Source organism: Phalaenopsis equestris, unplaced genomic scaffold (genome assembly GCF_001263595.1).
Source record: "Phalaenopsis equestris unplaced genomic scaffold, ASM126359v1 Scaffold234596, whole genome shotgun sequence".
Lineage (NCBI taxonomy): Eukaryota > Viridiplantae > Streptophyta > Magnoliopsida > Asparagales > Orchidaceae > Phalaenopsis > Phalaenopsis equestris.
The window spans coordinates 59,577-83,752 of record NW_018252505.1 but is presented as its reverse complement, the minus strand read 5'-3'; the positions used below and the strand labels follow the sequence as shown (position 1 = coordinate 83,752).

General features: G+C 33.0%; 1 protein-coding gene across 2 annotated transcripts in view; it reads left to right on the top strand.

Annotated features, from left to right (window-relative positions):
• The window catches only part of LOC110038968 (methyl-CpG-binding domain-containing protein 10-like), a 35,593-nt gene that overhangs the window by 4,293 nt on the left and 7,124 nt on the right, over window positions 1–24,176 (top strand). The window contains exon 2 of one of the 2 annotated variants that reach the window (XM_020743900.1): window positions 16,481–16,667. The exons of the other annotated variant lie outside the window; for it this stretch is intronic. Coding sequence (XP_020599559.1) covers window positions 16,644–16,667 — 24 coding nt within the window. The 5' untranslated portion in view covers window positions 16,481–16,643. The remainder of the gene's footprint in view (window positions 1–16,480; window positions 16,668–24,176) is intronic. 2 annotated transcript variants of the gene reach the window in all.

Here is a 24,176-nt window from a genome sequence, read left to right as displayed (position 1 = left end):
TGGTTTTTAATGCCATAAGTGATCAATTTTTGGTAAAATGGTTACTTGACATATACTTTAATTTATTTGTTTCAATATCTTCCAAACACGTTACATCAAAATGTCTTATTCAATCTTGTTTTCACCTATCGGCATTATCACCAAATAAAATGGTGAGAGTTATCAGAAATTCTTTATTGGCTTTTTAGTGCGCAATAAGTGATTGATGCTTTGGTAAAATAGTCACTTGACATATAATTTAATTTATTTTTTTCAATATCTTCCAAAGTTCAGACATCAAGAGTTTTCCTACTAAACTATTATTTTAAAAAATAGTAGTTAGAAAAGGAATAATTCAATATATGATATTATTATATAGAATTAATAAATTTTATGTTTTCAATAGAAAATTATTTTAGCAAGTTTAGGAGAACAATCAGTTAATTGCACGAAAGGCCAAATAATCTAGAAGTGTGCCAAATGATCTACTGTTGCATGACAATAATAATAATTAAAAAAAAACAAAAAATAAAAAAAGAAATCATTAGGAGCATAGTTTGCTTCGACATGAATAGTTTGCTTCAACACTCTTATTATTATTATTATTATTATTTTGTTATTTTCCTAACTAAACTATACAGCAGGCATGTAGGATGAAATAAATAAACAATCAAAATCACAAGAACGCATGTACTGACCAAGTATATAAGATGCTGGAAAGTGAGTGGCCAAACCCAAATTTGAACGATAAAACATGCAACAATATTAGCAGACAATTTGTAATCAAGTTTAACAGCGTAAAAGTGTAACCAAACTAACAGACAATTAAGTCGAGTATATGGTTAAGCTTTATGCATGGGTAACATAATTATCTGCAAGAACATTGAAATTTAACTCCATTGCACAAGCTTATGTGATCTAATGTCATTTGAAATGTAATTTAGGATTCCTCACACAAACTGATATGGGGCAATCTAAAGAGCTTATGTTCCACATAAGAGCAATTAGACTATTAAGAGCAAGATTAGTATTTGCTCAACACATGGGCATATGATCATTTTCTTTATATATGAAAACAAGAACATATAATCATATAAAATAAGTAAATGTTCAAAATTAAAACTAAGCTAAAGTATAGATTGCCACAATCAATATTTATGTAGTTCAATTGTTAATAGCCCTACATTCATACTTATTCCCCATTAGATTAGAAGTCCACTACTCTCACTCCTCTTACAAGCGAATGGAGAAACCATTATTTCAAATTTCACCCACTTCTTAACATGAAAAGCCATCAAGCACAATCAAGCTTTACACCCAAAGCTTTTAAGTCTTATGATGCTTGTCACATATGTGATTAAGAAAGTAAACCTTCCAGAGTTTTTAGCACTTTTGCTGTTATTAAGGCTACTACATAAGAAAAATGACAATGTGTGATCCCTAGTCTTAACTGTATACAATACAATGTAGAAGAAATAATGCAATATTTTAGAGATTTAGAAATAAAGAGATCACCAAATGGAGCAAACATGGGCATTTACTTTGATGAATTCTTGATTTTTATCAAAAAAACTCTTAAATTGATCTAAACTGTTTATCATTTAGTCTTTCATTATCTATCAAATATTTTATCACTCTACCTTCAGTATTTATAGGCAAAACAGTAGAGAATAAAATTTAAAAAGGCACCCCAAAAAAGCTCACAAAAAAAAACACCTAATGACGTCGATGCTATTAATCTGTGCATAATGAATTGCTTAAATTCAATACATGCTATTTGGTGCAGTACAGGTAAGGAAGATGACAACTAATATAAATCCTAGAAACTTTCATATAATTAATAACTTTAGCAAGTTATGACCAATGTATGCTGTATGCTATAGTAAAATTTAAGTAAACAACTCCAGAAATTTGTTGGAATATGAAGTAAGCTCAAATTCATTTACTGAAACGTAATTACCTAATTAATAATTATTAACACAATTAGCTTCATTAATCAAATGCAATGAAACAATTTCAACATATGTATTTAATTAATTTGTTGGAAAGAAATGACATGATTAAGAAATGCTGACCAAATTATCATTTAGCTTATTTTCTTTAATTAAGTTAACAATAATATAATTATCATAGTATATCATATAAAAATAAATTTCTTAAAATTAATGAATTGAATGGCTTAGTTGGAGTCATATAATTTGCTAAAAACGAGTGATCAAATGAGATCTTATTGAGCATTTTAGGTATATGATCACAAAATTTGATATTTATAATACAATTTCGCTTAATCAATTAAAATGTAATAAATCAACTAATTGAAACACGAGGCAAACAAATTAAAAAATATATAGAAAAATAATTTTTTAATAAAGAAATTATTTTCAAACAAATATGGATAAAATCTATTTGATGTTATTTTTATGCTCGTTATCCTTGGTTAATTTTACTCGAATCAATTTACATTGAAAAATTCCTGCACACATTGAATTACTAACCTTAGATGATCCTTGCACCTGAATCTACATAAATTCTCAACTTCATATCATGTCCAAGTGACCAAATTTCAAGCTAGTATATGATAAAATCATGATCTCGGTGATTGCTATTAAGTGAATTACCTATTGAAAAATGTAGAAATCACATGATGACATCCAAAAGCGTTTTCCATTATCAATTCACTAGTGGCACTCATAGGTACTTAGGTTGAAATATCAACTTGTGGATGCATAAGCAAGAGTGAGGGATAGGTTTCTAAATGGAATAAAAATTCTTTCACTAAGAAATTAGGAATAAAACATGATAAATGACAAATTAAACACAAATACACTTAGTCCTACTTTCTTCCTAAAATTATCTAATGTGGGTATATAGAATTAAGTTTCTAAAATTTTGATGTTAGTAACAACGTGGAAGGACTAATAACATAAATCAATTTATTTCTGCCTGCTCATATGCATGATGAAGAATAATTGAAGAAGCCTCATATGGTTCATAATCTGTTGCAATTTTATTTCAACCTCAATAATTGTTTCTTGCCTATGTAGTAATATCATAGCAACATAGCAGATACATTTAGGATGCATATATAATTTCTATATCTTAAAGTATAAACTACTCTAAATGGAGTAAAAAAGCAGAACTCATTATAAATGTGGAAAAATTTCAAGTAGCTCTCAATCTTTGAGGATGGTTTGGTGTATTAATGATTTTAAGCACCTATTTAAAGAAAAATGTACCAAATGATTTATTCATTAAAATTTCACTCCATTTTATTTAAATATTACCATCCAAAATTGACATGAACTCTCATTTTATTGTAATGATCATTGTGGTTTTCAAAAATTTCAATGCCCTGGGACTCACATTTATTTTATTTGTTTAGAGAGCTTTGAGGGTCAAATTTTTGGAAGACAAATTGAATTGTAGATAAGACACTGCCCAGAGATTTTGCCCTTATTTTTATGAGGACTTTTTGATTTGCGGTTTGAGGTTCCCCATAGGCGCAAGCACCTTTGGTTAATTATCCGTTCTGATAACAGAAGAGCACTTTTGATTAGGACTAGTCTTTTAGAACTGAATATTTATATATAACAACATCATATGTTGTTTAAGTTATAAAATTTATCATTTAGAGCTTAAAGCCGATGGTTGACAAAATGATGTCAAACTCGATGAAGGTCATATGGTTCCATCATCCGTCTCTGATCTACTTTGTTTGAGGAGATAATCGACCCAACCTGATTGAAATATTTTTATCAGTAAAAATGAGTTGTGTCGTCTGAGAGATCTTTATAGATCTGGGGTGAATATTTGTCTAACGGGACAAATTTAAGTCAATTTTAGCTTACGGAATGCTGTGCCAATTAGCTGTGCTCTTATGATTCATAACTCAAAAGGCAAAAAGCCGTTCAGGAACATATGGACTGTTTCTGTAGTCGTAATATAATGGTGTCCTTTGGCGACAAGCACTCGGTTAAAGGGCTTTAGTAGTAATCACTATTTTTTTGGGCTTTTTGGCCAAGCCACATGGATAGAGGATTTAAACCACGTCCTTACTGACGTGAAATTATTTTGAGTGTGAATAAAATGATACAATTTATATGAATTTGTTTTTTTTGTAAGTTGAAGTCAATTAAAAGTTTGTCATCCTCGATATGTTGTGGAGGGTAGGTGTGATTTGCTTGAAGTTTTTAAATTTCACTTGAATTTTAATTTGTTTAAAATTTACTTTAAAATTGATCACTTCGGTTGACATTCACAATCAACACAACCATCATCGGGCTTTTAGACATTTAAAACTTTTATGCGTAAGATTTATTTAAAATTTGACAATTTTAATATTTTTAGCATAGTAGTTTTGTCTATTTCAGTCCTAACAAGGAGGAGGATTATATTAGGTGATTTGAAGTTACAAATTCTTATATTAGTGATTTGCATATTGATTTTAAAATTACTAGACTCGTCAACTTTAGTTCGTACGTGGAGGATTAGACTAATTAAGTGAGACTTACAATTTTATCCTATAGATAAGGTTGGTCATGCAGCTTTATAATTTTGAGATTGTGTACACATTTCAATATACCCATATTATGCATTTTATATAATTATTGACACACATGGTTATAGCATTTTATGCCATTCCATATATTTTAGCATGATTCGAATGGCTCATTGTTCGCGAACAGTTCATGTTCGGCTTATTAGGTAGCTCGTGTTCGGCTCGTTCACTAAGTTAACGAGTCAAACATGAAATTGGCTCGTTCACTAAGTTAACGAGTCGAACATGAAAAAAGATTTGTTCGTCCATGTTCGACTCGTTTTGGCTCGAAATACTGCTCATCATATTTTTTTTCAAAAAAGGCCCAAAGGTAATATATTAAAGAGAAAAGATGCAGATAGATTGTATGATTGGGCCCAAAAATAGACACATAACCAACACGGTACACCACAAAAAAGAATTAAAAAAGGTTACATATAAAAATATAAAAAGCACAAAACCACCAGGGCGCTGAGAAAGTAAGGGTCATCCCAATTTAGTTCTGCCTCTGCCTCTAGCTATCGGAAGGGATCCAACTAACAAACTGGTAAGGTACGTACCATTACCCGAAATAACCAAAGTATCATCCATAAGACTCCTGAGCTCGAATAGATCTCCATTCTTCTTCTTCCTCCTGAAAGTGTAAACTTGTCATTCTTCATCCAAAGAATTAGTCTGATGAGGTGGTAGAGCTGTAGCAAAAGGATTATCTGCCGTATTACACACAATAGATTCTACCTATATGTGAAGTATCAGTTGCCTCTACACCGGATACTTCCCGAATATGGGGAGCTGTGAGGTTGTTCTTCTGATTATCAGTCTGAACACTATCCTTTGTATGTAATATTCCTTTAGTATTGTTTTCTATGGGGTTTGAAGGTGTCATCATCACATCAATCGCAGTAACAGTAACAGTAGTGCCAGGGGGGTCCACAGGGGCAACAGACACCTTCTGTCTGGTAGTATCCTCCGCAGGTGGAACTAAAATATTCAGAGCTGTGGGATTAGATGGGGTTAGACCCGTTCTTATCCACTTGAATCTTAAATTTCAAATTAGGACAATTATGATGGAGCTTATGACATTTATCAATGATATGCCCAAACATCTTACAGTGGGTACAATATGGAGGTTTGTGTTCTATGACGATTTATTGCCAATATCCATTATGAGTTGTGCCCAACCAGACTTCAGTAACATCAGGTAAAGTAATATCCCTTTTCACATGTGTTCTGACCACCTGAGCTTTACCTACCACACGGGCAAAGGAGGCTTTGTCCGGTTCAACTAAAGAAGAAGGAAGCGCCATCAGAGCAGGGAGATTCGTCGGTGTTCACCTGCTGCGAGATGAAACAAAGCTGTCAGGCAGGGAGAGACGCAATGCCGAAATAGAAGAGTACGAGGGAACTATCTGTTGGGCAGGGCGACAGAGGTATCATCAAGCAATGAATGTGACGAGGCCGGCGTGCGAAGTAGTCGACGTCAAAATCGGCAGATGCAAACGTGCGAAGCAGTTCGCGTCGAAATCGTGACACAGACGCGAGCTGCAGTCGGCGTCGAAACAGAGCGCGAGTCATGGACGGAGAAGACGAAATCGGAGAAGTCGCAGCGAGAAACTGATGCGAATCGTCGTAACAGTTGCTAGGATTTGCCATGAGTCGAAACCCTAGCAGAGCTGATAGCGGGAGAAGACGATGCCATTTTTTTTTAAAAAAATTAATTGACTACAAGACTACAAAGATTTATAATAAATTAAAAGTATTAATTTAGAAAATAGAATAAAAATTATTAAATTAGATTCAAATGATGTTTTAATATAAATAATAATTTTTAAATCTTGCCCCGACCTTAACATCTTATGGCTGCGTGATTAGGGTTGTCAAAACGACTCTTTGTTTGTGAACAACTCGTGTTCGGCGCTTGCTAAGCAAATGAGCCGAACACAAATACGATTTTTGAGCTCGAAATATAAACGAGCCGAACACGAGCTGAGCCTGGCACGAGGCTCAGCTTGTGTTCCGCTCGTTTACACCCCTAAGGATGATGCTTGATGAATTTACAAGGAGCAAGTACATAATATTTTTTTTTTATTTTTGCAAGACTGACTCAATATGATATTTGAAGCATTCATAAGATGCAAATGCATATTTTAAATCACTCAAACATCTTTTGAGGCAGAATATTAGGGTTAGAAAATCCTTAAAGCACAAATGTAAGATTTTAAAAATCGTGTATAATTTGAAATGCATGCATGGATCACACAGTTTCATTTTGGGTTTTAAAGAGAATCGCCTTGTGTTCGCTTGCATATATGTTGTGAATTCGGTGGGGAAAATATTTGACATTTGGCATTTAATACGTTGACTTTCAAATGGGTTCAATTAAATTTTTTTTTGAAATTTTTGAACAAGCTATTGAATCCTTATTTAATAATTTTTTATTCATCTTTCATCATTATATATTATTGAACATAATATGCATTTTAATTCAAATATTCACTTTTTTTATTTCCTTTTTTTATTTATTTATATTAATGTCCAATAGTTTAAATAATCCAATATTTAAGTATATTTTTTTGCAAGTCTATGATCACTAAAATTTTGACAGCGTCCTGATGCCTGCATGTGTCGCAATCCCGTTCTTGTTTTTCCAGCGAAGGCACAGGAAAGTCTTTTTGAACGACTTCATGTGTTACAATTCCATCAATTTCTTCGTTAGCTCTAGTCACGATTATATCACGAAACTCGTGATCAACAAGCGAGGCAAGGAGGCGCGAGTGCAAGCAGGGTTGAAATCATCCGCCAAAGTTTGGCTTTGGCATTCAGCTCAAACAAGAAGGATCTTTGGCTTCATTTATTGGCAAAGAAAGGAGTCAGACATGGCTTGCCAGGCTTCCACCCATTCCCCCAGAGCAATTACATCTTGGCTCAAATAAAGAGCCTCTCAATCGAAGAAGTGTGGGAACAATTATTAAATAGACATTTTACAGGAGTGGGTGGAATATTTAATTTTAATTAATTATTCCCTTTTTAATTTTTTTGTTTTAGGTATCAACCGAAGTCCCCCAACAAATATGGTGTGCATTTGGAACAAATTATGTTTGTTGCCCCCATAACATGAAGTGGATTGGACCATTTATATTGTATTGTTTTTCCCTTGGTCTCTATGTCAGACCGTTGATTGCACCTCCTTGTGGAGGTGGTGGTCCTTTCTTTTCGAATAATTTAATAGGCGGGTTTGGTTGTGTTGAACATATGAGAATCCTCAAGCCCTTATAGTTAGAGGGATTTAGGATTTCCATCCCAGATCATTCATTGTACTCCATTTTGTCGGCGACAATCCGACCAAACTTTTAGGGGACTCATCATCACTGGTAGGTCGCTATAAGTCTCCTAATATTTTGAAGCTCTAAATTACCTAGTGGGCATTAGGATAGATGTTGATTACTTGCTACTAACTAGGAGTATGTGTCGTTATTTAGAGTATAGTATGTCAACATGGTCCATTTTATCCAAGAATCAAAACGGGTTGGTGCCGTGGTGCCTCACCAGTGGCCCCACGACACCATCCCCTACTATGCGGTTGGGTTCTCACTACATCGTAGTATCATCCCTCTAATTTGAATAATATATTAGTATGCATTAGCATGTTTTTCATGCGTGTTTGCGAGTGGACCTATTTTGGGTCTTTTGACTTGATGTGATGTCATTACTTTTATTAGCGCACTATCACATATTCATTATCGTTGTGTCCATGTGTTTTCGGCCCTAGTCATTGAGGGACTTGGTTTATGCATTTCTATGCATCATGTAGCTTATTTTGTCCAAGTTTGTTCACAATTTTTTACCATATAGGCTCTAGTCATCGAGGGACTTGGTTTATGCATTTCTATGCATCATGTAGCTTATTTTGTCCAAGTTTGTTCACACTTCTTTCCCATATAGGTCTAGGTTCATAAGTCACTATATTTGTGGTGAGACATAATTAAACTTTTAGAAATGACTTATGGTGGTAATAGGAAAATGAGCATTGTTTATTAGTTTGACCAAACAGGTGATGTGAACTATCCTATTACCATCATATCTAATAAAATTATTCCAAGTATAGGATTGAGATACATTCAACATTGGTGTGGCAAGTATTAGCTCACTCAGATGGTCGGGAGGGTGCGAAACTTGGTGACTGTCACAATCCTTCAGAAAAGCCTTTAGCCCTATAGGGCACAACTACAGATAATTGAGACAAGCTTGAGTTGCACCAAGATATGCTTATGGATCGAGATATTTATGATGAATTGTGCATTTGTTCTCTTATTCATCCATATTTATCATTAGTGACTTTGATTTTTTAAGGATCCTTCGTAGACTGTTAAGCTAAAATGTCAATGGACAATACAGTAGAAAAAATTAGTCATGGGATTTGTGAGACATTATAGCCAACTGTTGATATAATTGAGTCGTCATGACAGTCCAGTCTTCTGAGTTATCACCAAACAAACTAAAATGACCCATATTCAACTTTGGGTCAGTTTTCCTATCCAGCTTGTGGATATATCACTTGGGCTTGATATATTTGGCAAAGTGCGCAGAGATATTTTACAAGCAACTGAAATTTATGAGGTAATCTATTTGTCAATGTTTAAATTTTCAAGGATCCCTTCTGTTTGGATTGGAGGTATGGTCGAGTTCAGGGATTCAGGTAGTAACATGCTGGGTTTGATTCGCCTGGTATCATCGGAGCAGAGAGGAATTCATAGGTTTCTGTACGTTGTGCTCCCGTGGTTGCTTCTCGCTGCCTTTGTATCACTCGAATAGGAGAAGAAGATGAGAACTTCAGTTCCAACCAAATGGGGATTTTGAACCTCGGAGAGAAGATGGGGGAGGGGTAGAGTAAATAACTATTTTTAATTAGATTATGACGGTCATTGCCTGATGATTTAATTTAATTAAATAATTTAGCATTTCTAAAATTCATATTGCAAATTTTAAATTCTAAGGTTTAAGTGTTGAGTACAAAATCAACGGAATCCATGAAACTAGCATTCACCAAATATGCGATCTGTGCAAGTTTAGATGGCAATTCAAATGTCTATTTACATCATGTCTTAAATTAGGATTTATAATTAGATTAAATTTTAGGCCTACAATGTATAAAACGATGGGCGCATGTGCTATCCATTATTTAGTTCTAAAATTTATTCATCCAAAAATGGTCTGTTATCTTCATATTCTTGATATCTTGTTTTTATTGAAGCAGTCAGAGATATGTTCTATGGTTAATCCAAGGCAATCTGCAGCTACGTATTCTTTTCGGCAACACTTACAGCATTTAGGTCAATAGGTTGGATTTTATTATTTGCGACATTTTCTTACATTTTTGGCTTACTACTAACAGCCTTCGGGGTGAAATATTGTTGTCTATGATCTTAGTTAGTAGCAGCTGTTTGTTAACATTGTTCCTATTAGAAAGATAGGCGTTATGATGCATTTTGGCTATGGTCTTAGGTGCAAAGGGCTTTCTTTTTTAATATCTGATCAGGGACCATTTATAAACTTAAAAATTACAGCACATGTTTCCCTTAGAAGGTCACACTCAGAATTTAACGACCCAAATTTATTTAGGTATTTACTAATGGCTTTGACTTATATTCAATAAGTGCTATTGATATTTATAGCTGTCGGCAAGTATTTTTTTCTCAATCTGGCTTTAGGGTTCTATTTTAAATCTTACAGACAAATTTCATCTTGCAAAACTTGATGCATTTTCCTTTTGACATAGAGTACCAATCACAGAAATTCTAAAGTTCACATAAGCGATTTAAAAAACAAAAAGTATGAGTAGATGCCTACTATTAAATTTGGTGTCATCAAGCTTATCCTTGTTGGTGGCATCTAATTCTATCACTGTGATGATTATGATGATTCACTTGTGCTTTATCCTGATGCCTGTAATGCGATCTTACTGATCAACTCTGGAGTAATTATTCAGGGTGGACTATGACCATCTCTTTGATCCTTAAATCTTTATTTTCTATGTGATTTACTTGATTTTGTGATCGCCATGTACCCTTTGTTTTTTTCCTTGCTGTAGGATAAAGCTAAGGGAGTACTTTTCTAACACTGAGATGGTAAGGTCTACTAATGTTTCTACGATGTTTATGCCTAATATATACATCATCCAATGCTAGTCTAAGTCAGTCTATGAGGAAAAGGTTTTTATGATTCTGAGGCTTGGGTTGTTCAATAGAAAGAGGCAAACTGCCATGATGGTGTCTTTTAGTAATTTTTAACTTAAGTTTTGGAGTTGTTTTAGTAGTTTCCAAATCACGAGACATTTATTCAAACTTACCCATCATTCTTTCAAACTTTTCTTCAAATGTTTCACCTATTCTTTTCAAAATAGCTAGTTGAACTTAGAATTAAAGATATCACATTAACCAATGTGCTGAAACAATCAAAACAATGGTTGTTGAAATGGTAAAGCATTGTGCAACTGTTTCAATATTTCAAATATAATGCCAATAGATAGAATCAGTTAAGATGCAGGAACACTTTAAGTTATTAAATCTTGGAATGTATATATGACCCTAAACTTTCCAAATAACAATAATTAATTGTTAATCGATATTTTAGATTAATATTTGAATGGCAGACCACAGATGGACCGTTGTTTTCTTGGTGAATTTCTGATGGACTAAACTGTACTTAAATAGTTTGAGGAAATAGAGGAGATTTGGGGTTGATGGCGGCATTGTTGGCTTCACTATTGTCTTCATTTTTGTTTTAGATGTAGAAAAAGTGCTGAGTTATTGGAAAGTCAAAGGAGGGCGCCTTGGAATGTGTGTATAAACTTCTGGCTAGGGTTGTCAAAATGAATCGTTGTTCACGAACAGCTCGTGTTTGGCTCATTAAGAAGCACGTGTTCAGCTTGTTCGCTAAGTTAACGAGCCGAACACGGATAAATATTTGTTCATTTATGTTCGGCTCGTTTTGACTCGAAATACTACTAATCAATTATATATATATATATCTTTGATGAGTAGTATTTTTAAAAAATTAATTGAGGTGACTAACAATTAAAAGCTTGAAGGGAGACTAAGACATTGTAAGCAAGGCATTTGGGGAGAGAAGATTGACAGGCTTGATGGGAAGTGAGGTGACTAACAATATTGTATGTGTCAAGGAAGTGACAAGTAATGGCTTTAGTGATAATGTAGGACTATAGGACCGAAAGAGATGATGTGGAGTGCCACTTCAAATATGACTTACCGCTTAGAAGGGACCATATATGTCTACCATGTGTGTTTAGTCAACTGTGAATTGAGACAAACATGGTTAATGCAAATCAAATAATATCATATTTTTAATAGGAATAATTGTGTGCTTTAATTTTTGTTATCTTATATGTTTCTTTTCAAGAAGGTTCACTGGAACTTATCCGGTTTTAAGGAATCATTCCATTTATAAACAGAGTTGCCTGCATCATCCCAAAATTTATCTTTCTGTGAGCTAGTTTTTATTCTCTCTTCAAGTTATTGCCATGTGTTCTCTTATGCATCAATCATAGTTCATTTTGCTTTTTTCTTAAATGCTTTCTTCCGCCATTTCCTTTTTGCTAAGAATAATTCTGATTGTGTTAAGAGATATATTGAAGACCATACAAGGATGAATTTAGCATTTTAGATCTTCAGTTAGTTTTAGAAAGATGGGAGAGATGCAATTAAAGAGAAGGGAAAGATTAAAGGGTTGTTTGACAAAGTCAAAACTACTTGGAAGGGAACTTAAGGAATACATGTGAGATTGGAAAATGCAAACTAGCATTTTTTAAGATGCCAAGCAATTTTAATGGTCAAAACGGTGCTGAGGATGGTTGAAAATATGCGGAGTGTTATTAGTTCGGCTTTGTTTACCTTAAATAATAGGTTAGATCGGAGTAATAAGATATTTGGGATTCGAGGTTTTGGTCAAATTTGCTAGAAGTTCAGATAAATTAATGGAGGGTTTAATGATATTTCATAGAAATCATCTTGCAATTATTGGAAGCATGTGATTCAATTTCATTAACGTTGGAGCAGGTGTGTCAGTTTGGGTTCATGTGTCGCTTTTGGGTCTGCCTTGAAAATGCCTTGACATGAATATAATTAATTTGAACCCAAATTATATAGGTTAAAAATCTCAATACGAACTTATTTTGAGCTCCCCACGAAATTCATTCAAGTTGCGACAATGTAGTGGTAACTTAACTTGAAATGGATATGCTTTCTTTATTTGAAAACAAATTGAAAAAAAACAACAAAATATTACAATATAATATGAATTTTATCCTGAAGAAAACAATCAAATAGTTTAGTCATAAATTCAGGTTGATTCAAACATGATTTCTACTTAGCTTTTATAAGGTGCTTAAGCGGACTTGAACTCTACTTGAATCTTAATTGGGTTGACTCAAACCCAATTCTGTTGTATCAATCTTTTAAGTTTTCATGTCAATTCTAATATTGATACCTCTTCATTGGAGCATTATACCAGATTTGTGCTTTGACACATTGTGGACAAGTTCTGTCTAAACTAGGGATATAGTTTAGTTTGCAATAATTTTGGCCAAAGTATAGAACATTTATGATATTTCTTTATATTATACCCTTGAATTGTATTTAAATCAATTTAAGTTGGGTCTGAATTGCATGTCCATTGGCTCTGGTCAATTTCATGGTTTGTGACTCTTAAAAAGAATGAGGAGGATGGAGGGTTAAGGGGGAAGTAGGAGGGTGATGGGAAGGAAAGTAATGGCTCTCAGGTGACCATAAAGCTGGGCACAATAAGATTTGGATGTCATTATGAGGCAAGATTGAGATTTGAGATTTACTTGATGCTGTTGACTGGCTTGGGTAGAAAAGATTTTGCCAGTGAAATTTGGCCTAGCGGGCCATTGCAAGAAGATCAAGGCTTAAACATATTTTGGTGCGTGTTCTCTGCATGACATGCCAACGTTGATGAGAACAGTAACACACTTTGTGGCATATATGATGATGGTTCATGATGATGCCAATCCTATGCATGAGAGGGAAGATCACAAGAGTGACGAAGCGAATTATAGCAATATGGAAAGAATGAGGGCATGGCAAGTGGGTGTGAAGTTGACATGAGGTTCATAGGTTTGAGGTAAAATTTAGGGTTTTTTTGAGTTAAGTTAATATGTGTAAAATTTAGGGATTTTTGAGTTAAGTTAATATGTGTAACTAAAGGATAGAATCAAGAATCTATTGAGGTCTGTTGTTTTTGTTACTCTAGGACATGACCTTTGATTAGGTTGCCTTGAAATTAGCTATTTTATTTCCATTTGTTTTGTACACCTATAATATGACTTGTGCCTATGCATGTGTTTTTTTTGTAAATCCTTGTGCTTCTCATGTTATACTAATGTTAGTCTTCATGAAATAAGTTAATTGTCGAATTTTGAGTGTTAAAACATTCCTTAAATGTGATTTTTTTTTATCTAACTTGATTAATGATGAAAAATCGACAATGATTTGCTTGGTTGTCACCCACTAGTGTTACATCACAACAAATTCAACTGCAAAGGAAAGCATGTGGTTTTCTAAGATATTATGGAAGTGGCACATCACAATTTGGCTAATGAACAAGGTTTAAAATTAAGATTACATTTGCCATATGAAATTTGAGGACTTAGAAGGAAAAACAAAAGAATTGGTTGGCATGATGATTACAATAATATTAGCATTATTAGTTCGCAATAAAAAAAAATGGTAAGGGAAAAAATTCTGGGACATTCCGAAAGTTGTAATTATTTTCTTGTTGGATAAGTCGGCCATAGAAGTTTTATATGGATCATAATGGATATAAAATTGAATGATGAAATTATTGAGATGAATAAAACTGGTAAATGTGATGATTATTATTAAGTTAACTATATGTGTGGTCCTTTATAAATGTGATTGATGCTTGTGTGCCTTGAGGTGGAAGATAGTTTGAAATAAATTTTTAAAAAATATGAATGAAATAATAAGATGTAATTCCAATGAAAAGTTGATATATATGGACTTGCTTAAATGGACGTGTTTTTGTAGAACGGGCTTTGAAAAAAATATGGTTGGTATGAAATAAGTTATAAAAAATATGATGAGACTTGTATTTGATTTTACGGTAGCATATGACCGTGTAATAGCAAACCTGTTTAAAAGGTTGAAATAGCAACTAACTACTTCTAGAAGTTGAGCCACCATTTTATAAACATATTTTCTTAAGAAAGAACATAATTTTTTATGGGGTGAAGTTTCTAACATGATTCTTGGACAAACTTTATCATGAAACATATGGGTGAAGTTTCTAACATGATTCTTGGACAAACTTTTTCATGAAACATATAGTAACGGTTATAGATATTTATCATAAGAGTTAAAATTAAATTATCATAGGAATTAACTTTCCTAGATTATTATGGTGAAGTTTGGAATATTGAAAATTGTTAATCTTGCAAGATAGTTTGAGAGGCGAATTGATTCCTTGGTAAATTAAGTTAAATGTGGCATAAGATTGTTTCCATTGAAAGATTTCCATAGATGTTTTAGTTGTCTTAAAATAGTTCATACATTAGTAAGGAGATTTGGTGTTGGAATACGTTTGAAACCAAAACGCTTTTTACATGGGCATGAAAGAAATGCCCTTTATGCATAATGTTTACATAAAAGTTTCCCTTTATGCATAATGTTTACATAAAAGTTAATAATTATGTAAAGGTGGCAACGAATACAATGACATTTGTACAAGAGACTAGGTGGTGACAAGAAAACAGAAAAAGATATTTAAAATAGCCAAGGCAATAAATAAGCGATCGAAGAGTTCCAAATTATAATATGATTTTATTAAACATTGACATAATTTTGTATCTTTTGTATTGATTCCAGAAATGCTTGTAGAGGATATTCCACATGAGGTTGATTGCTGTATGTGTTTTTATATGATAATTTTCTAATTGATGCAATAATTGTTGAATTAAATGGAAGGATAGAATGATGGAGGAAATGTTTGGAACATAAAGAGTTTAGGATTAATATAAGAAATCTTAGTATATGATATACAATTCTAATACTACAATAATAATAGCCATCATTAACATTGCTTGAAGATAAATTGATTTTTTGGTGTGATAGATTTATGTATTTGTGGATGCATTATATAGAAACATAAGGATACCGATGTTGATATAGTTATAGAATTAAAGTTGTGTAGTTATAATGAAGCACCTCAGATTTTTTACACGAGTATATTATGGAGAATGTTGTATGAATTTGAGTGTTAGATCATTAAAAAGTCATTAATAGGAATATGCATTTTTTTTTGGAAAAAAATGATAATATTAATATAGATATGTGGTAACATTAGAATGGATGGATTCAGGGATTACCGTATGAAAGGGATGGCATGAGTAGATTATAATTGAAGGTAATGAAGAATATGCATAAGCAGTTTGTATATATACAATATAGGGTAGAAAATGTACTCACAAAATGGTTACACAAAATTAGTTTCAAAAGTTTAAGAAGAGCGAAATATCATACGTAGATGATTTTGTAAAAAAAATCCATAGAATATATTCAACACCCTAGACAACACATGATAGGATGGACTATTTAATGAGGAATCTTAAAAGTAAAGAGCAATATTTTGGATGAGGCTAATTATGACGATACTTACCCAATTTATAAATACTCGTGCATGCCTTTGGCCTTTTCATGTGGGATAGGTGTCCCTCTCTGGTTTGCAATTCTGAGGTGCGTGCATCCATTGAATTTTTGGGGATTAATTACCATAGAATAAATTTTCTCAATTTTCATGTACCTTCGGTTTATTGAAATTTTGGAAAAACTGTGAAGCAAAATTGTACTTGTAAGAAAATGTAAAGGAGAAATTTAAGCAGAGGCTTTGCCATGTTTTTCCTTGAAACAGGAGGGTGACGGCTAGAGAAGGTTGTGCAAATATGCCAGTGAGGCTTCTTGCAGCTAGAAATATGCTAGGAGACTGCATTCAGTTATTTGACATTTTTGTACTTCCTCAATGATAGCAGAAATAAACAAAAGGAAGGAATCCTTCTAAGTTTCAGTGCAAGACTATGATATGCTTGATGCTGAATATGGTAAGGGTGACAATTTTTTTCATTCTTTGAATTTATGTTGTCGTTCCATGCTGATAACTAGTCTAAACTATATTCATGTGATCCTCTTCTGTATGTCAAGTGTATTTAAGACGGGTGCTAATATAAAGGTTTATAAGTTAATAATGTAACACATTCATGTTATGCTGGAGTAACTTAAGGAACCTAAAGTGCAGCTGTATGATTTTTTTTTTTTTCATTCTCTTCACTGCTGTTTGTGTTCCGTTCTAAACTAATTCAAACCATCTTCGTGTGATCCGTTGTATGTATAGTATTCTATAGAGAACTGATGTGCCTGTACAAAGGTTCTTAATTTTTGGAAGTATGGAATTTTTGTTGTACTGGAATAACTAAAGGAACCTAAAGTGCAGACACGCTTGGATTGGACAAACCAGTGCTTAAATTTTAGTAATAATTTTTCCATGTACATTTGATTAGTTTACATACAAAAAATCTGCACAATTACTGAAAGTAGTTGCATGTGCATATAAATGCATTTTGACATTGAGAAAATACTTATTATAATTATCAAACAATAGCTTGGAAATATTTCAAACAAATTGAGAGGAATATTGGTAAGCTGTCAACCTATTGAGAAACTTTTAGTCAAATGGAATTTTATTCTCAACAGATTTGGAGTTGCCCTTTTGTACTTACTTTGATCAAATTTATGTTTATATCTTGTACTAGAGGTGTTCAGTTATGATTTTTTAATGAAATATATATATGAGCAATTCAAGTGGTATAATACGTTTGAGATTAAGCTTTCAGGCTAGTGAGCAAATCTAATTCTTTTGGCTGAGTGGAAGTTGACTTAGTTGAACAAGGATATGCTGTATTGGTAGTGTAAGAAGTATCTTTTGAAATGGAATTTAAGATGAAGTAAACATGGTTGATATTGGCATTTGGGGTTACAGTGGTATTGTCATCTATGGTTAACTACACAAGACCATAATTTGGGTGTGTCCCTGAAAAATGTATGACGTGGAAGTGGCCTTGCTACTTAGTTAGAAATTATGTTATGCAAACGTTTGTTTTTACATTTGTTATCAATGTTTCTACTTGTTTTTTGAAATAGTTAGGACTATATGGATGTAAATATCAAAAGGATCTTCACTATTTGTAATTTTGTTTTATGGTTAAATTTTTTGAAGATCTTTCAAATGCTGATGTATTTTGGGTGCATTAAGAAACAAGCAAGCAAAGTTGTGAAAACCATCAAATTAGAAGAAGTAAAGGTTCTAGGTTCAATAGTTCAATCGGAATTGAACCGAAGATTGAAACAGATGAAGTAATAAGTATTTAAATTATTTTAATATAATTTTTAAATAGTAAAATGATGATATATTATTATCATACTTATCAATTCAACATATAATATTTTAATTTAAGACAACTTGAATATTTTGAACAATTTTTTAAATAAAAAATAATTAAGACATGATATTAAATCTTTTTTTGAATTTAAATTTATTATTTATGGCCATCTGATCAAAATCAAAAGGTTAAAATTAAATAATATTTGAATTTGCTGGTTCTTTAAAAACTAAACCGGTTCACCGGTTTAACCCTTGTACTGACTGGTTTAATCCAAAAACTGGTTGAAAAAGTTGAACTCACCGGTCCGGTTTTCAAAACCATGCAATCAAGTCTGCATTTGTACCTGAACAGCATGAATGACATTTCTGAGATTTTCTATCAAATTGAGATGGTTTGGAGTTTGATTTCTCATTATGATGTCAATAAATCTTATTCGGGATGAATCTGTCGTAAATTCATAACCTGTTTTAATGGAACCTAAGTTAATATACTTGGTTTGATGATGGTAATTACAATTTAATTTGATCATTTGTGCTTTATATGGCCCCTTCCAATCTTTTTATCGTTCATATGAGCTTAGCTATTTGTCATTGCCATCAAATTCGCTACTGTTGATGCATACCATAATGTCTTTTTTCATGCTTTATGCTCTTCTTTAAATAGCATTTGATTTTCTGGTGATATATTTTGATTTTGTGGTGCTAATTTTTATCGAATTAGTTTTCTCGAAATGATTTTACATTTTTTGAAGACATTTTTGATCTTAAAGTTAATTTTTTTAGTCTATGATAGTTTAATTGGGGAAGGTGAATGGTAAAAGGGACGAGATTGCTTCTTTTTTGGGTTTCTAATTTTTTTTTTTAATTTTGAAAGTTGTTTCTTTCAAATATCTTGATGTCATATTTTTTTCTAAAAAAATTGACATGACTTTCAAGTTATTTGTTATTGACCAAGTTTGGCAAAAGTTGAGTGGTTGGAAAATCAAATGTTTGTCTAAAGACAAATGTTTTCCTTATTAACTTAGTGTTCACTGCGGTGCCTCTGTAATATTTATCATTTTTTGATTCCTAATTGGATGATTAAGATAATTAAAATGAGTAGTAGTGAGGAGATTTGTTTGAGTTTAGTTAAATGTAAAACTTTTTGCATATCTAAAATTCTTTTATTTGAGGAATTTTTACGTTTTTTTTACTTGGTAAGTAGGCCTTGAATTATATTCAAGAAGAAGATTCTTTCATTCATTAAGCTTAAAATAACTCATGGAAAATATTTGGAAAGTAACTATGTGATAAAGTTTTAGGATGAAAGTATAACAACAGTTCTATTTTTATCTAGGGTATATTAAGAGTTTTTGAGTTCTTCATTTTATGTAGCTTGGAAAGTACACGTGGTGCTTTGGTTAGATTTTAATGGACAATTGATTGGCATATGTTTCCCTTTGTATCAATTTCTATAAGCTGGAGTATTTTATCTTGATATGAAGTGCAATATTTTGGTTGCAATATTTTAATACTACAAATTGGTGTATTCATTGAAAAAAGAAACACTACAAACTCGTGTATTTGTTGGAAAAAGAGAATTCCGTGCTTAGAATAGATTTGAAGGGCATGATTATGTGTGCTGATTTTCTTTAGCACCACTAGAGATATATTATTTGTAGCTCTAATGGTGATATTTTTTGTTAAATTTATATTTTTGAATTAAAATTTTTTCCCTTTGTGCTTATTTATTTTAGAAAAATTCTAGCAAGTTTCACCTTTACAATTTGGAAATTGTTTTGTTAATAATGGTAGCATGTATAAAATACTTATTCATTTATTTAAGAAAAAATTCTTGCAAGTTTCAACTTTATAATTTGGACATTGTTATGTTAATAATTGGTAACTTGTATAAAATACTTATTTATTTTAGAAAAAAGTTGGACATTGTTTTGTTAATAATTGTTAGCATGTACAATGCATACTCGAAGATAGATTGTTATTCTTGAATCTCTCACCATCAGATCTTTGCACTATGAATTGAATTGGTCATTACGGCCATGCAAAGTTCGATAATTCATACTTTTTTTATATTGAAAATTGATATGTCATCCTCTAATATTTTGGAGGATGGACTTTAATCTCATGAAGGAATTTTTCTTTAGCATCTATGAACTTTAGCTGTTTTGAAAATTTTAGCATGTTTAGTAGTGATTTTTTACTTTAGCTGTTTTGAAAATTTTAGCATGTTTAGTAAGTTGTGATTTTTGAATACTTTGTGAATTTCAAATAATTGATGACATTGGGATCCTATTAGTTTGAAAGTGAAAGATGAATTTTTATTTTATAATGTTGATTTGATGTTAGTAATGCAAGTGAGCAGTAAGAGTATCATAAACAAGGATATGCACTAGGAAACAAGTCACGCAATTAATTGGTCAACGAGCTTCAAGTTATTGTATAGTATATATTAAGGATGGAGAAGATGAGTGCTAGGAGATAAAGAAAAGCAGGGGGCAAGAAATATCTCAATATAAAGGATATTTTGAATGTTGACAAAGATAAGAGTAAATACTAGAAAAGATAGATTATTCTAGGCCTCACATGCTAAAAATCAATATAATTTGTTATATTTGTTTAAGTTAATCTATTTATCATGCATTGTGAGCTTGAAAATTCATAACTTACTCCTTTATTGTGTTGATTATCACTCTCTTTTAAAAAAAGATTAACGTGCTTAGAAGCTAGTTATGGTGATATAGTTATTTCTTTTAATACCTTGTTTTGCTCAAACAAGCGTCATGACTGATGCCCAACACTTTTTATATTGTGTGTTTATATTGCTTTAAGATGTGTGGTGCTTTTACAACATTTGAATCTATCCAGCATAAAATGTTTTGCACTGTTTGTATTTTGTTGTTTTTGATTTACCTTTTCAGTTTCTTAATTTATAAATACTAATTTATTTTGATTATTTTATTACTGTATTTTCTACTCTCTTGTACATATTCAAATCGTTTGACCTATTTTGTATTCATATCCTTTACTAGATTATTAATTCTTCTGATATAAACTCTTCTCATTCTGTGTGACAGAATTGATATTTTTATCGGAACATACACTTTTCTACTCATGCCATTTTTAATAACCAAAATTATTGTACTCTAGAAATTTTTTACCTATTAAATTTTTAATCTCCTGTACAACATATTCATGATGCATGAACATATCAACCTGGACATCACTTTTTTTCCTAGCAATATTAAGTGATAATTGTTGATGTTACATTCTCTAAAATTATATCATATATTTAATTTTTATTCAACTCATTCTGAGCTCTTTATCTAAAAAAATATTTTTTTCATTTCTCAAATATTTCACCTATTTCAGTAGTTGTCTCACCAATTAGAAAAAAAATCGGAACTTTGATTTGGGGAGAGAAAATGCTTGAATGATTGTATGCAATATGGACTTTATGGTTAAGGGAGAGTCTTTATTTAATGTCCCTTTGTTAACAATTTTTTTGGTAATTAATTATTTGATAGTCATAATGGGATCTCAAATTTTCTTATTTGTCCTGAATTATCTTTTGTAGGATCTCACCGCATGATGTCATTACAATTGTTCAAGTTATATTTATGAGATCTTCTCCTCACTCTTCTCTCTTTTTCTCTTTTGAGTCTTGAAATGTGGTATTATTTAATAGTGGGATTGGTGGTTGCCAATAAATAGGATCTTTGATGCAAAGATCACTAAAGATATCTTTCTTTACTCCCCTTCATATATTCATTCATCCATTTTTTTTTGTTCTCAAGATAGATTGTGTGATGATGATTTTACTTAGGTTTAATAGCTTGTATATTATTATATTTGTAGATTGTGAAATTTTATTAGTTTTAGCTAAGTGCATTGTTATCAAATAGTTAATTGAAGTTTGTAGGCGCATGGCCATTCTTATTGAAGCGAGAAGGCCATCACATGAATTAAGTAGTTGATTCTTGAAACAAGGGTCTATTTGGTTTCTTTTAGATTAATTCATGTTTCAAGAAATGATATATATATATATAATAATAATAATAATAATAATAATAATATAATATAATATAATGGCGGAGGCGAGTGGCTCTGCTTGGGCTTTGCCTCACGACGAACCCTAGCCTCTGCTACAGTAATTTCACGCTCGAAGAAATTTGCTCCTCTGTTTGTCTACCGTTTTCTTCGTCTGTTTCTTAGAGTTTTGTCGAGCTGCGCCTTTGTGTTCACTGCTTGCTGAAAGACGGGCTGTAGGGTCGATCACGGCTTGTCTTCTACGGCTTCAGAACTTTGTTTCTCTGGCTCTGTTTCGCGACTTCTTCCTCCTCTCCCACTGACACACTCAGACACATCAGATCTCATCTCCTTCGGTTCCCCTCCTTCGCACGACTCGACAACCCTAACAGCGGCTCCCCCGCCCTGCGGCTCCTATCCTCTTGATAGAGCCACAAAACTCCTCCCTCTCCTTCCTCCCTCATTGCAGGTGGACTTTCTCCCTGCTGGATGGGTGAGCTTCCTCCTTCGTTTGAACCTGACAAAACCTCATTCGCCCACGTGGTGGGTAATCACCTAGTGGAGTCAGCTGTAGTCTTCGCCTCAAGCTATAAGGAATGTACTGGTGATTGCCTTTTTATTAAGAAGACAAAGTAAGAAAGGTGGGAAAACAACATTCTTTTTCTCTGATTTAGAAATTTCAACATTGACTGAGAAATTCAAATTCGCCTTATTGAAAAATTTTTGTGGGGACCCACCTATGGATGTAATCAGATAGAGTTTTGATGACCTCAAACTTATAGGCAAGTGGAAAGTGGGTCTCTTTGATGGGAGACGTGTGCTAATTCAGTTAACCATGGCTGGAGCCTACGCTCGGGTTTTCTCACGCTCGGACTTTCTCAAAAAAATATCTTAACATTGCAGGAAAGTTAATGAAGTTACTGAAGTGGACTTCTGATTTTGACTTAAACCTTGAACCTCCCACTGTACCAGTATGTTTTAGTTTACCTGGACTCAAACTGTATTATTTAATCATTAAGTTCTTTACTCTATTGGGGCCATACTTGGGGATCCTCTGAAGCTCGATCTACCTACCTTCAATCTAACCGCACCTTCTGTTGCCAGAATCATTGTGGAACGGGATACCACTTTACTTGATATTACAGAAGTTTGGTTGGGCACAACACATAATGGATATTGACGACAAATTGTCATGGAACATAAATCTTTCTATTCTACCCACTGAAAGATGTTTGGGCATATCCTTGAAAAATGCGACAAACTCCATCCTAACTTGAAATCTACAGCTCAAGCGAATAAGGATGGGTTTAAACCCACTTTTTTGGACACATTGGCCCCACCTGTGAAGAAGATTACCACAAGATAGGAATTGGTGTTTGATTTAATTGCTCCCGGGGACCCATTTTCTGGCAATACTATTTCTGTTTCTGCGATTGATGTGTTACTTTGTCGGATGGCTCTGCTGAGCAACCTACACCTTCAAACATTATTGAAAACAATACTAAGGAAAATGTTTGAACCGATAATCAAGAGAGCCTTGCAGCTCCTCGTCCCTAGGAAGTATCCGGTACAGAGGCGACAATACATACTTATACTAGAACCTAATATGGTTACAACAGTTGACAATCCTTCTATTGCAGTTCTACCACCTCATCTAAACGAGCAAGTCGTTATTGTTAGTCAAGCGCAAGGGATTCAACAACTTATACATGTTCGACAATATGTTGACCAACATACTGATCTGATGAGTCAGTCTTCAGACGAGGAATGACATGTTTACACATCCAGGAGGAAGAAGAAGAATGGTGGCCTACTTGAGCTCAGAAATCTAGTGGATGACACATTGGTTACTTTGGGTAATGACACACAACTCACCAATTTGCTAGCCGACCCCTTTCAGTGATATGCATGAAACAAGCTGCATGCCTTTAGCTTGGGGAGTGGAAGTGATGGAAGGACATAGGGTTTTTTTGGTATTACATGTATCTTTGTTTTTTTTTTTTTGTTCTCTGGCTCTGTTTCGCGACTTCTTCCTCCTCTCCCACTGACACACTCAGACACATCAGATCTCATCTCCTTCGGTTCCCCTCCTTCGCACGACTCGACAACCCTAACAGCGGCTCCCCCTACCGCTCCCCTCCCCTCT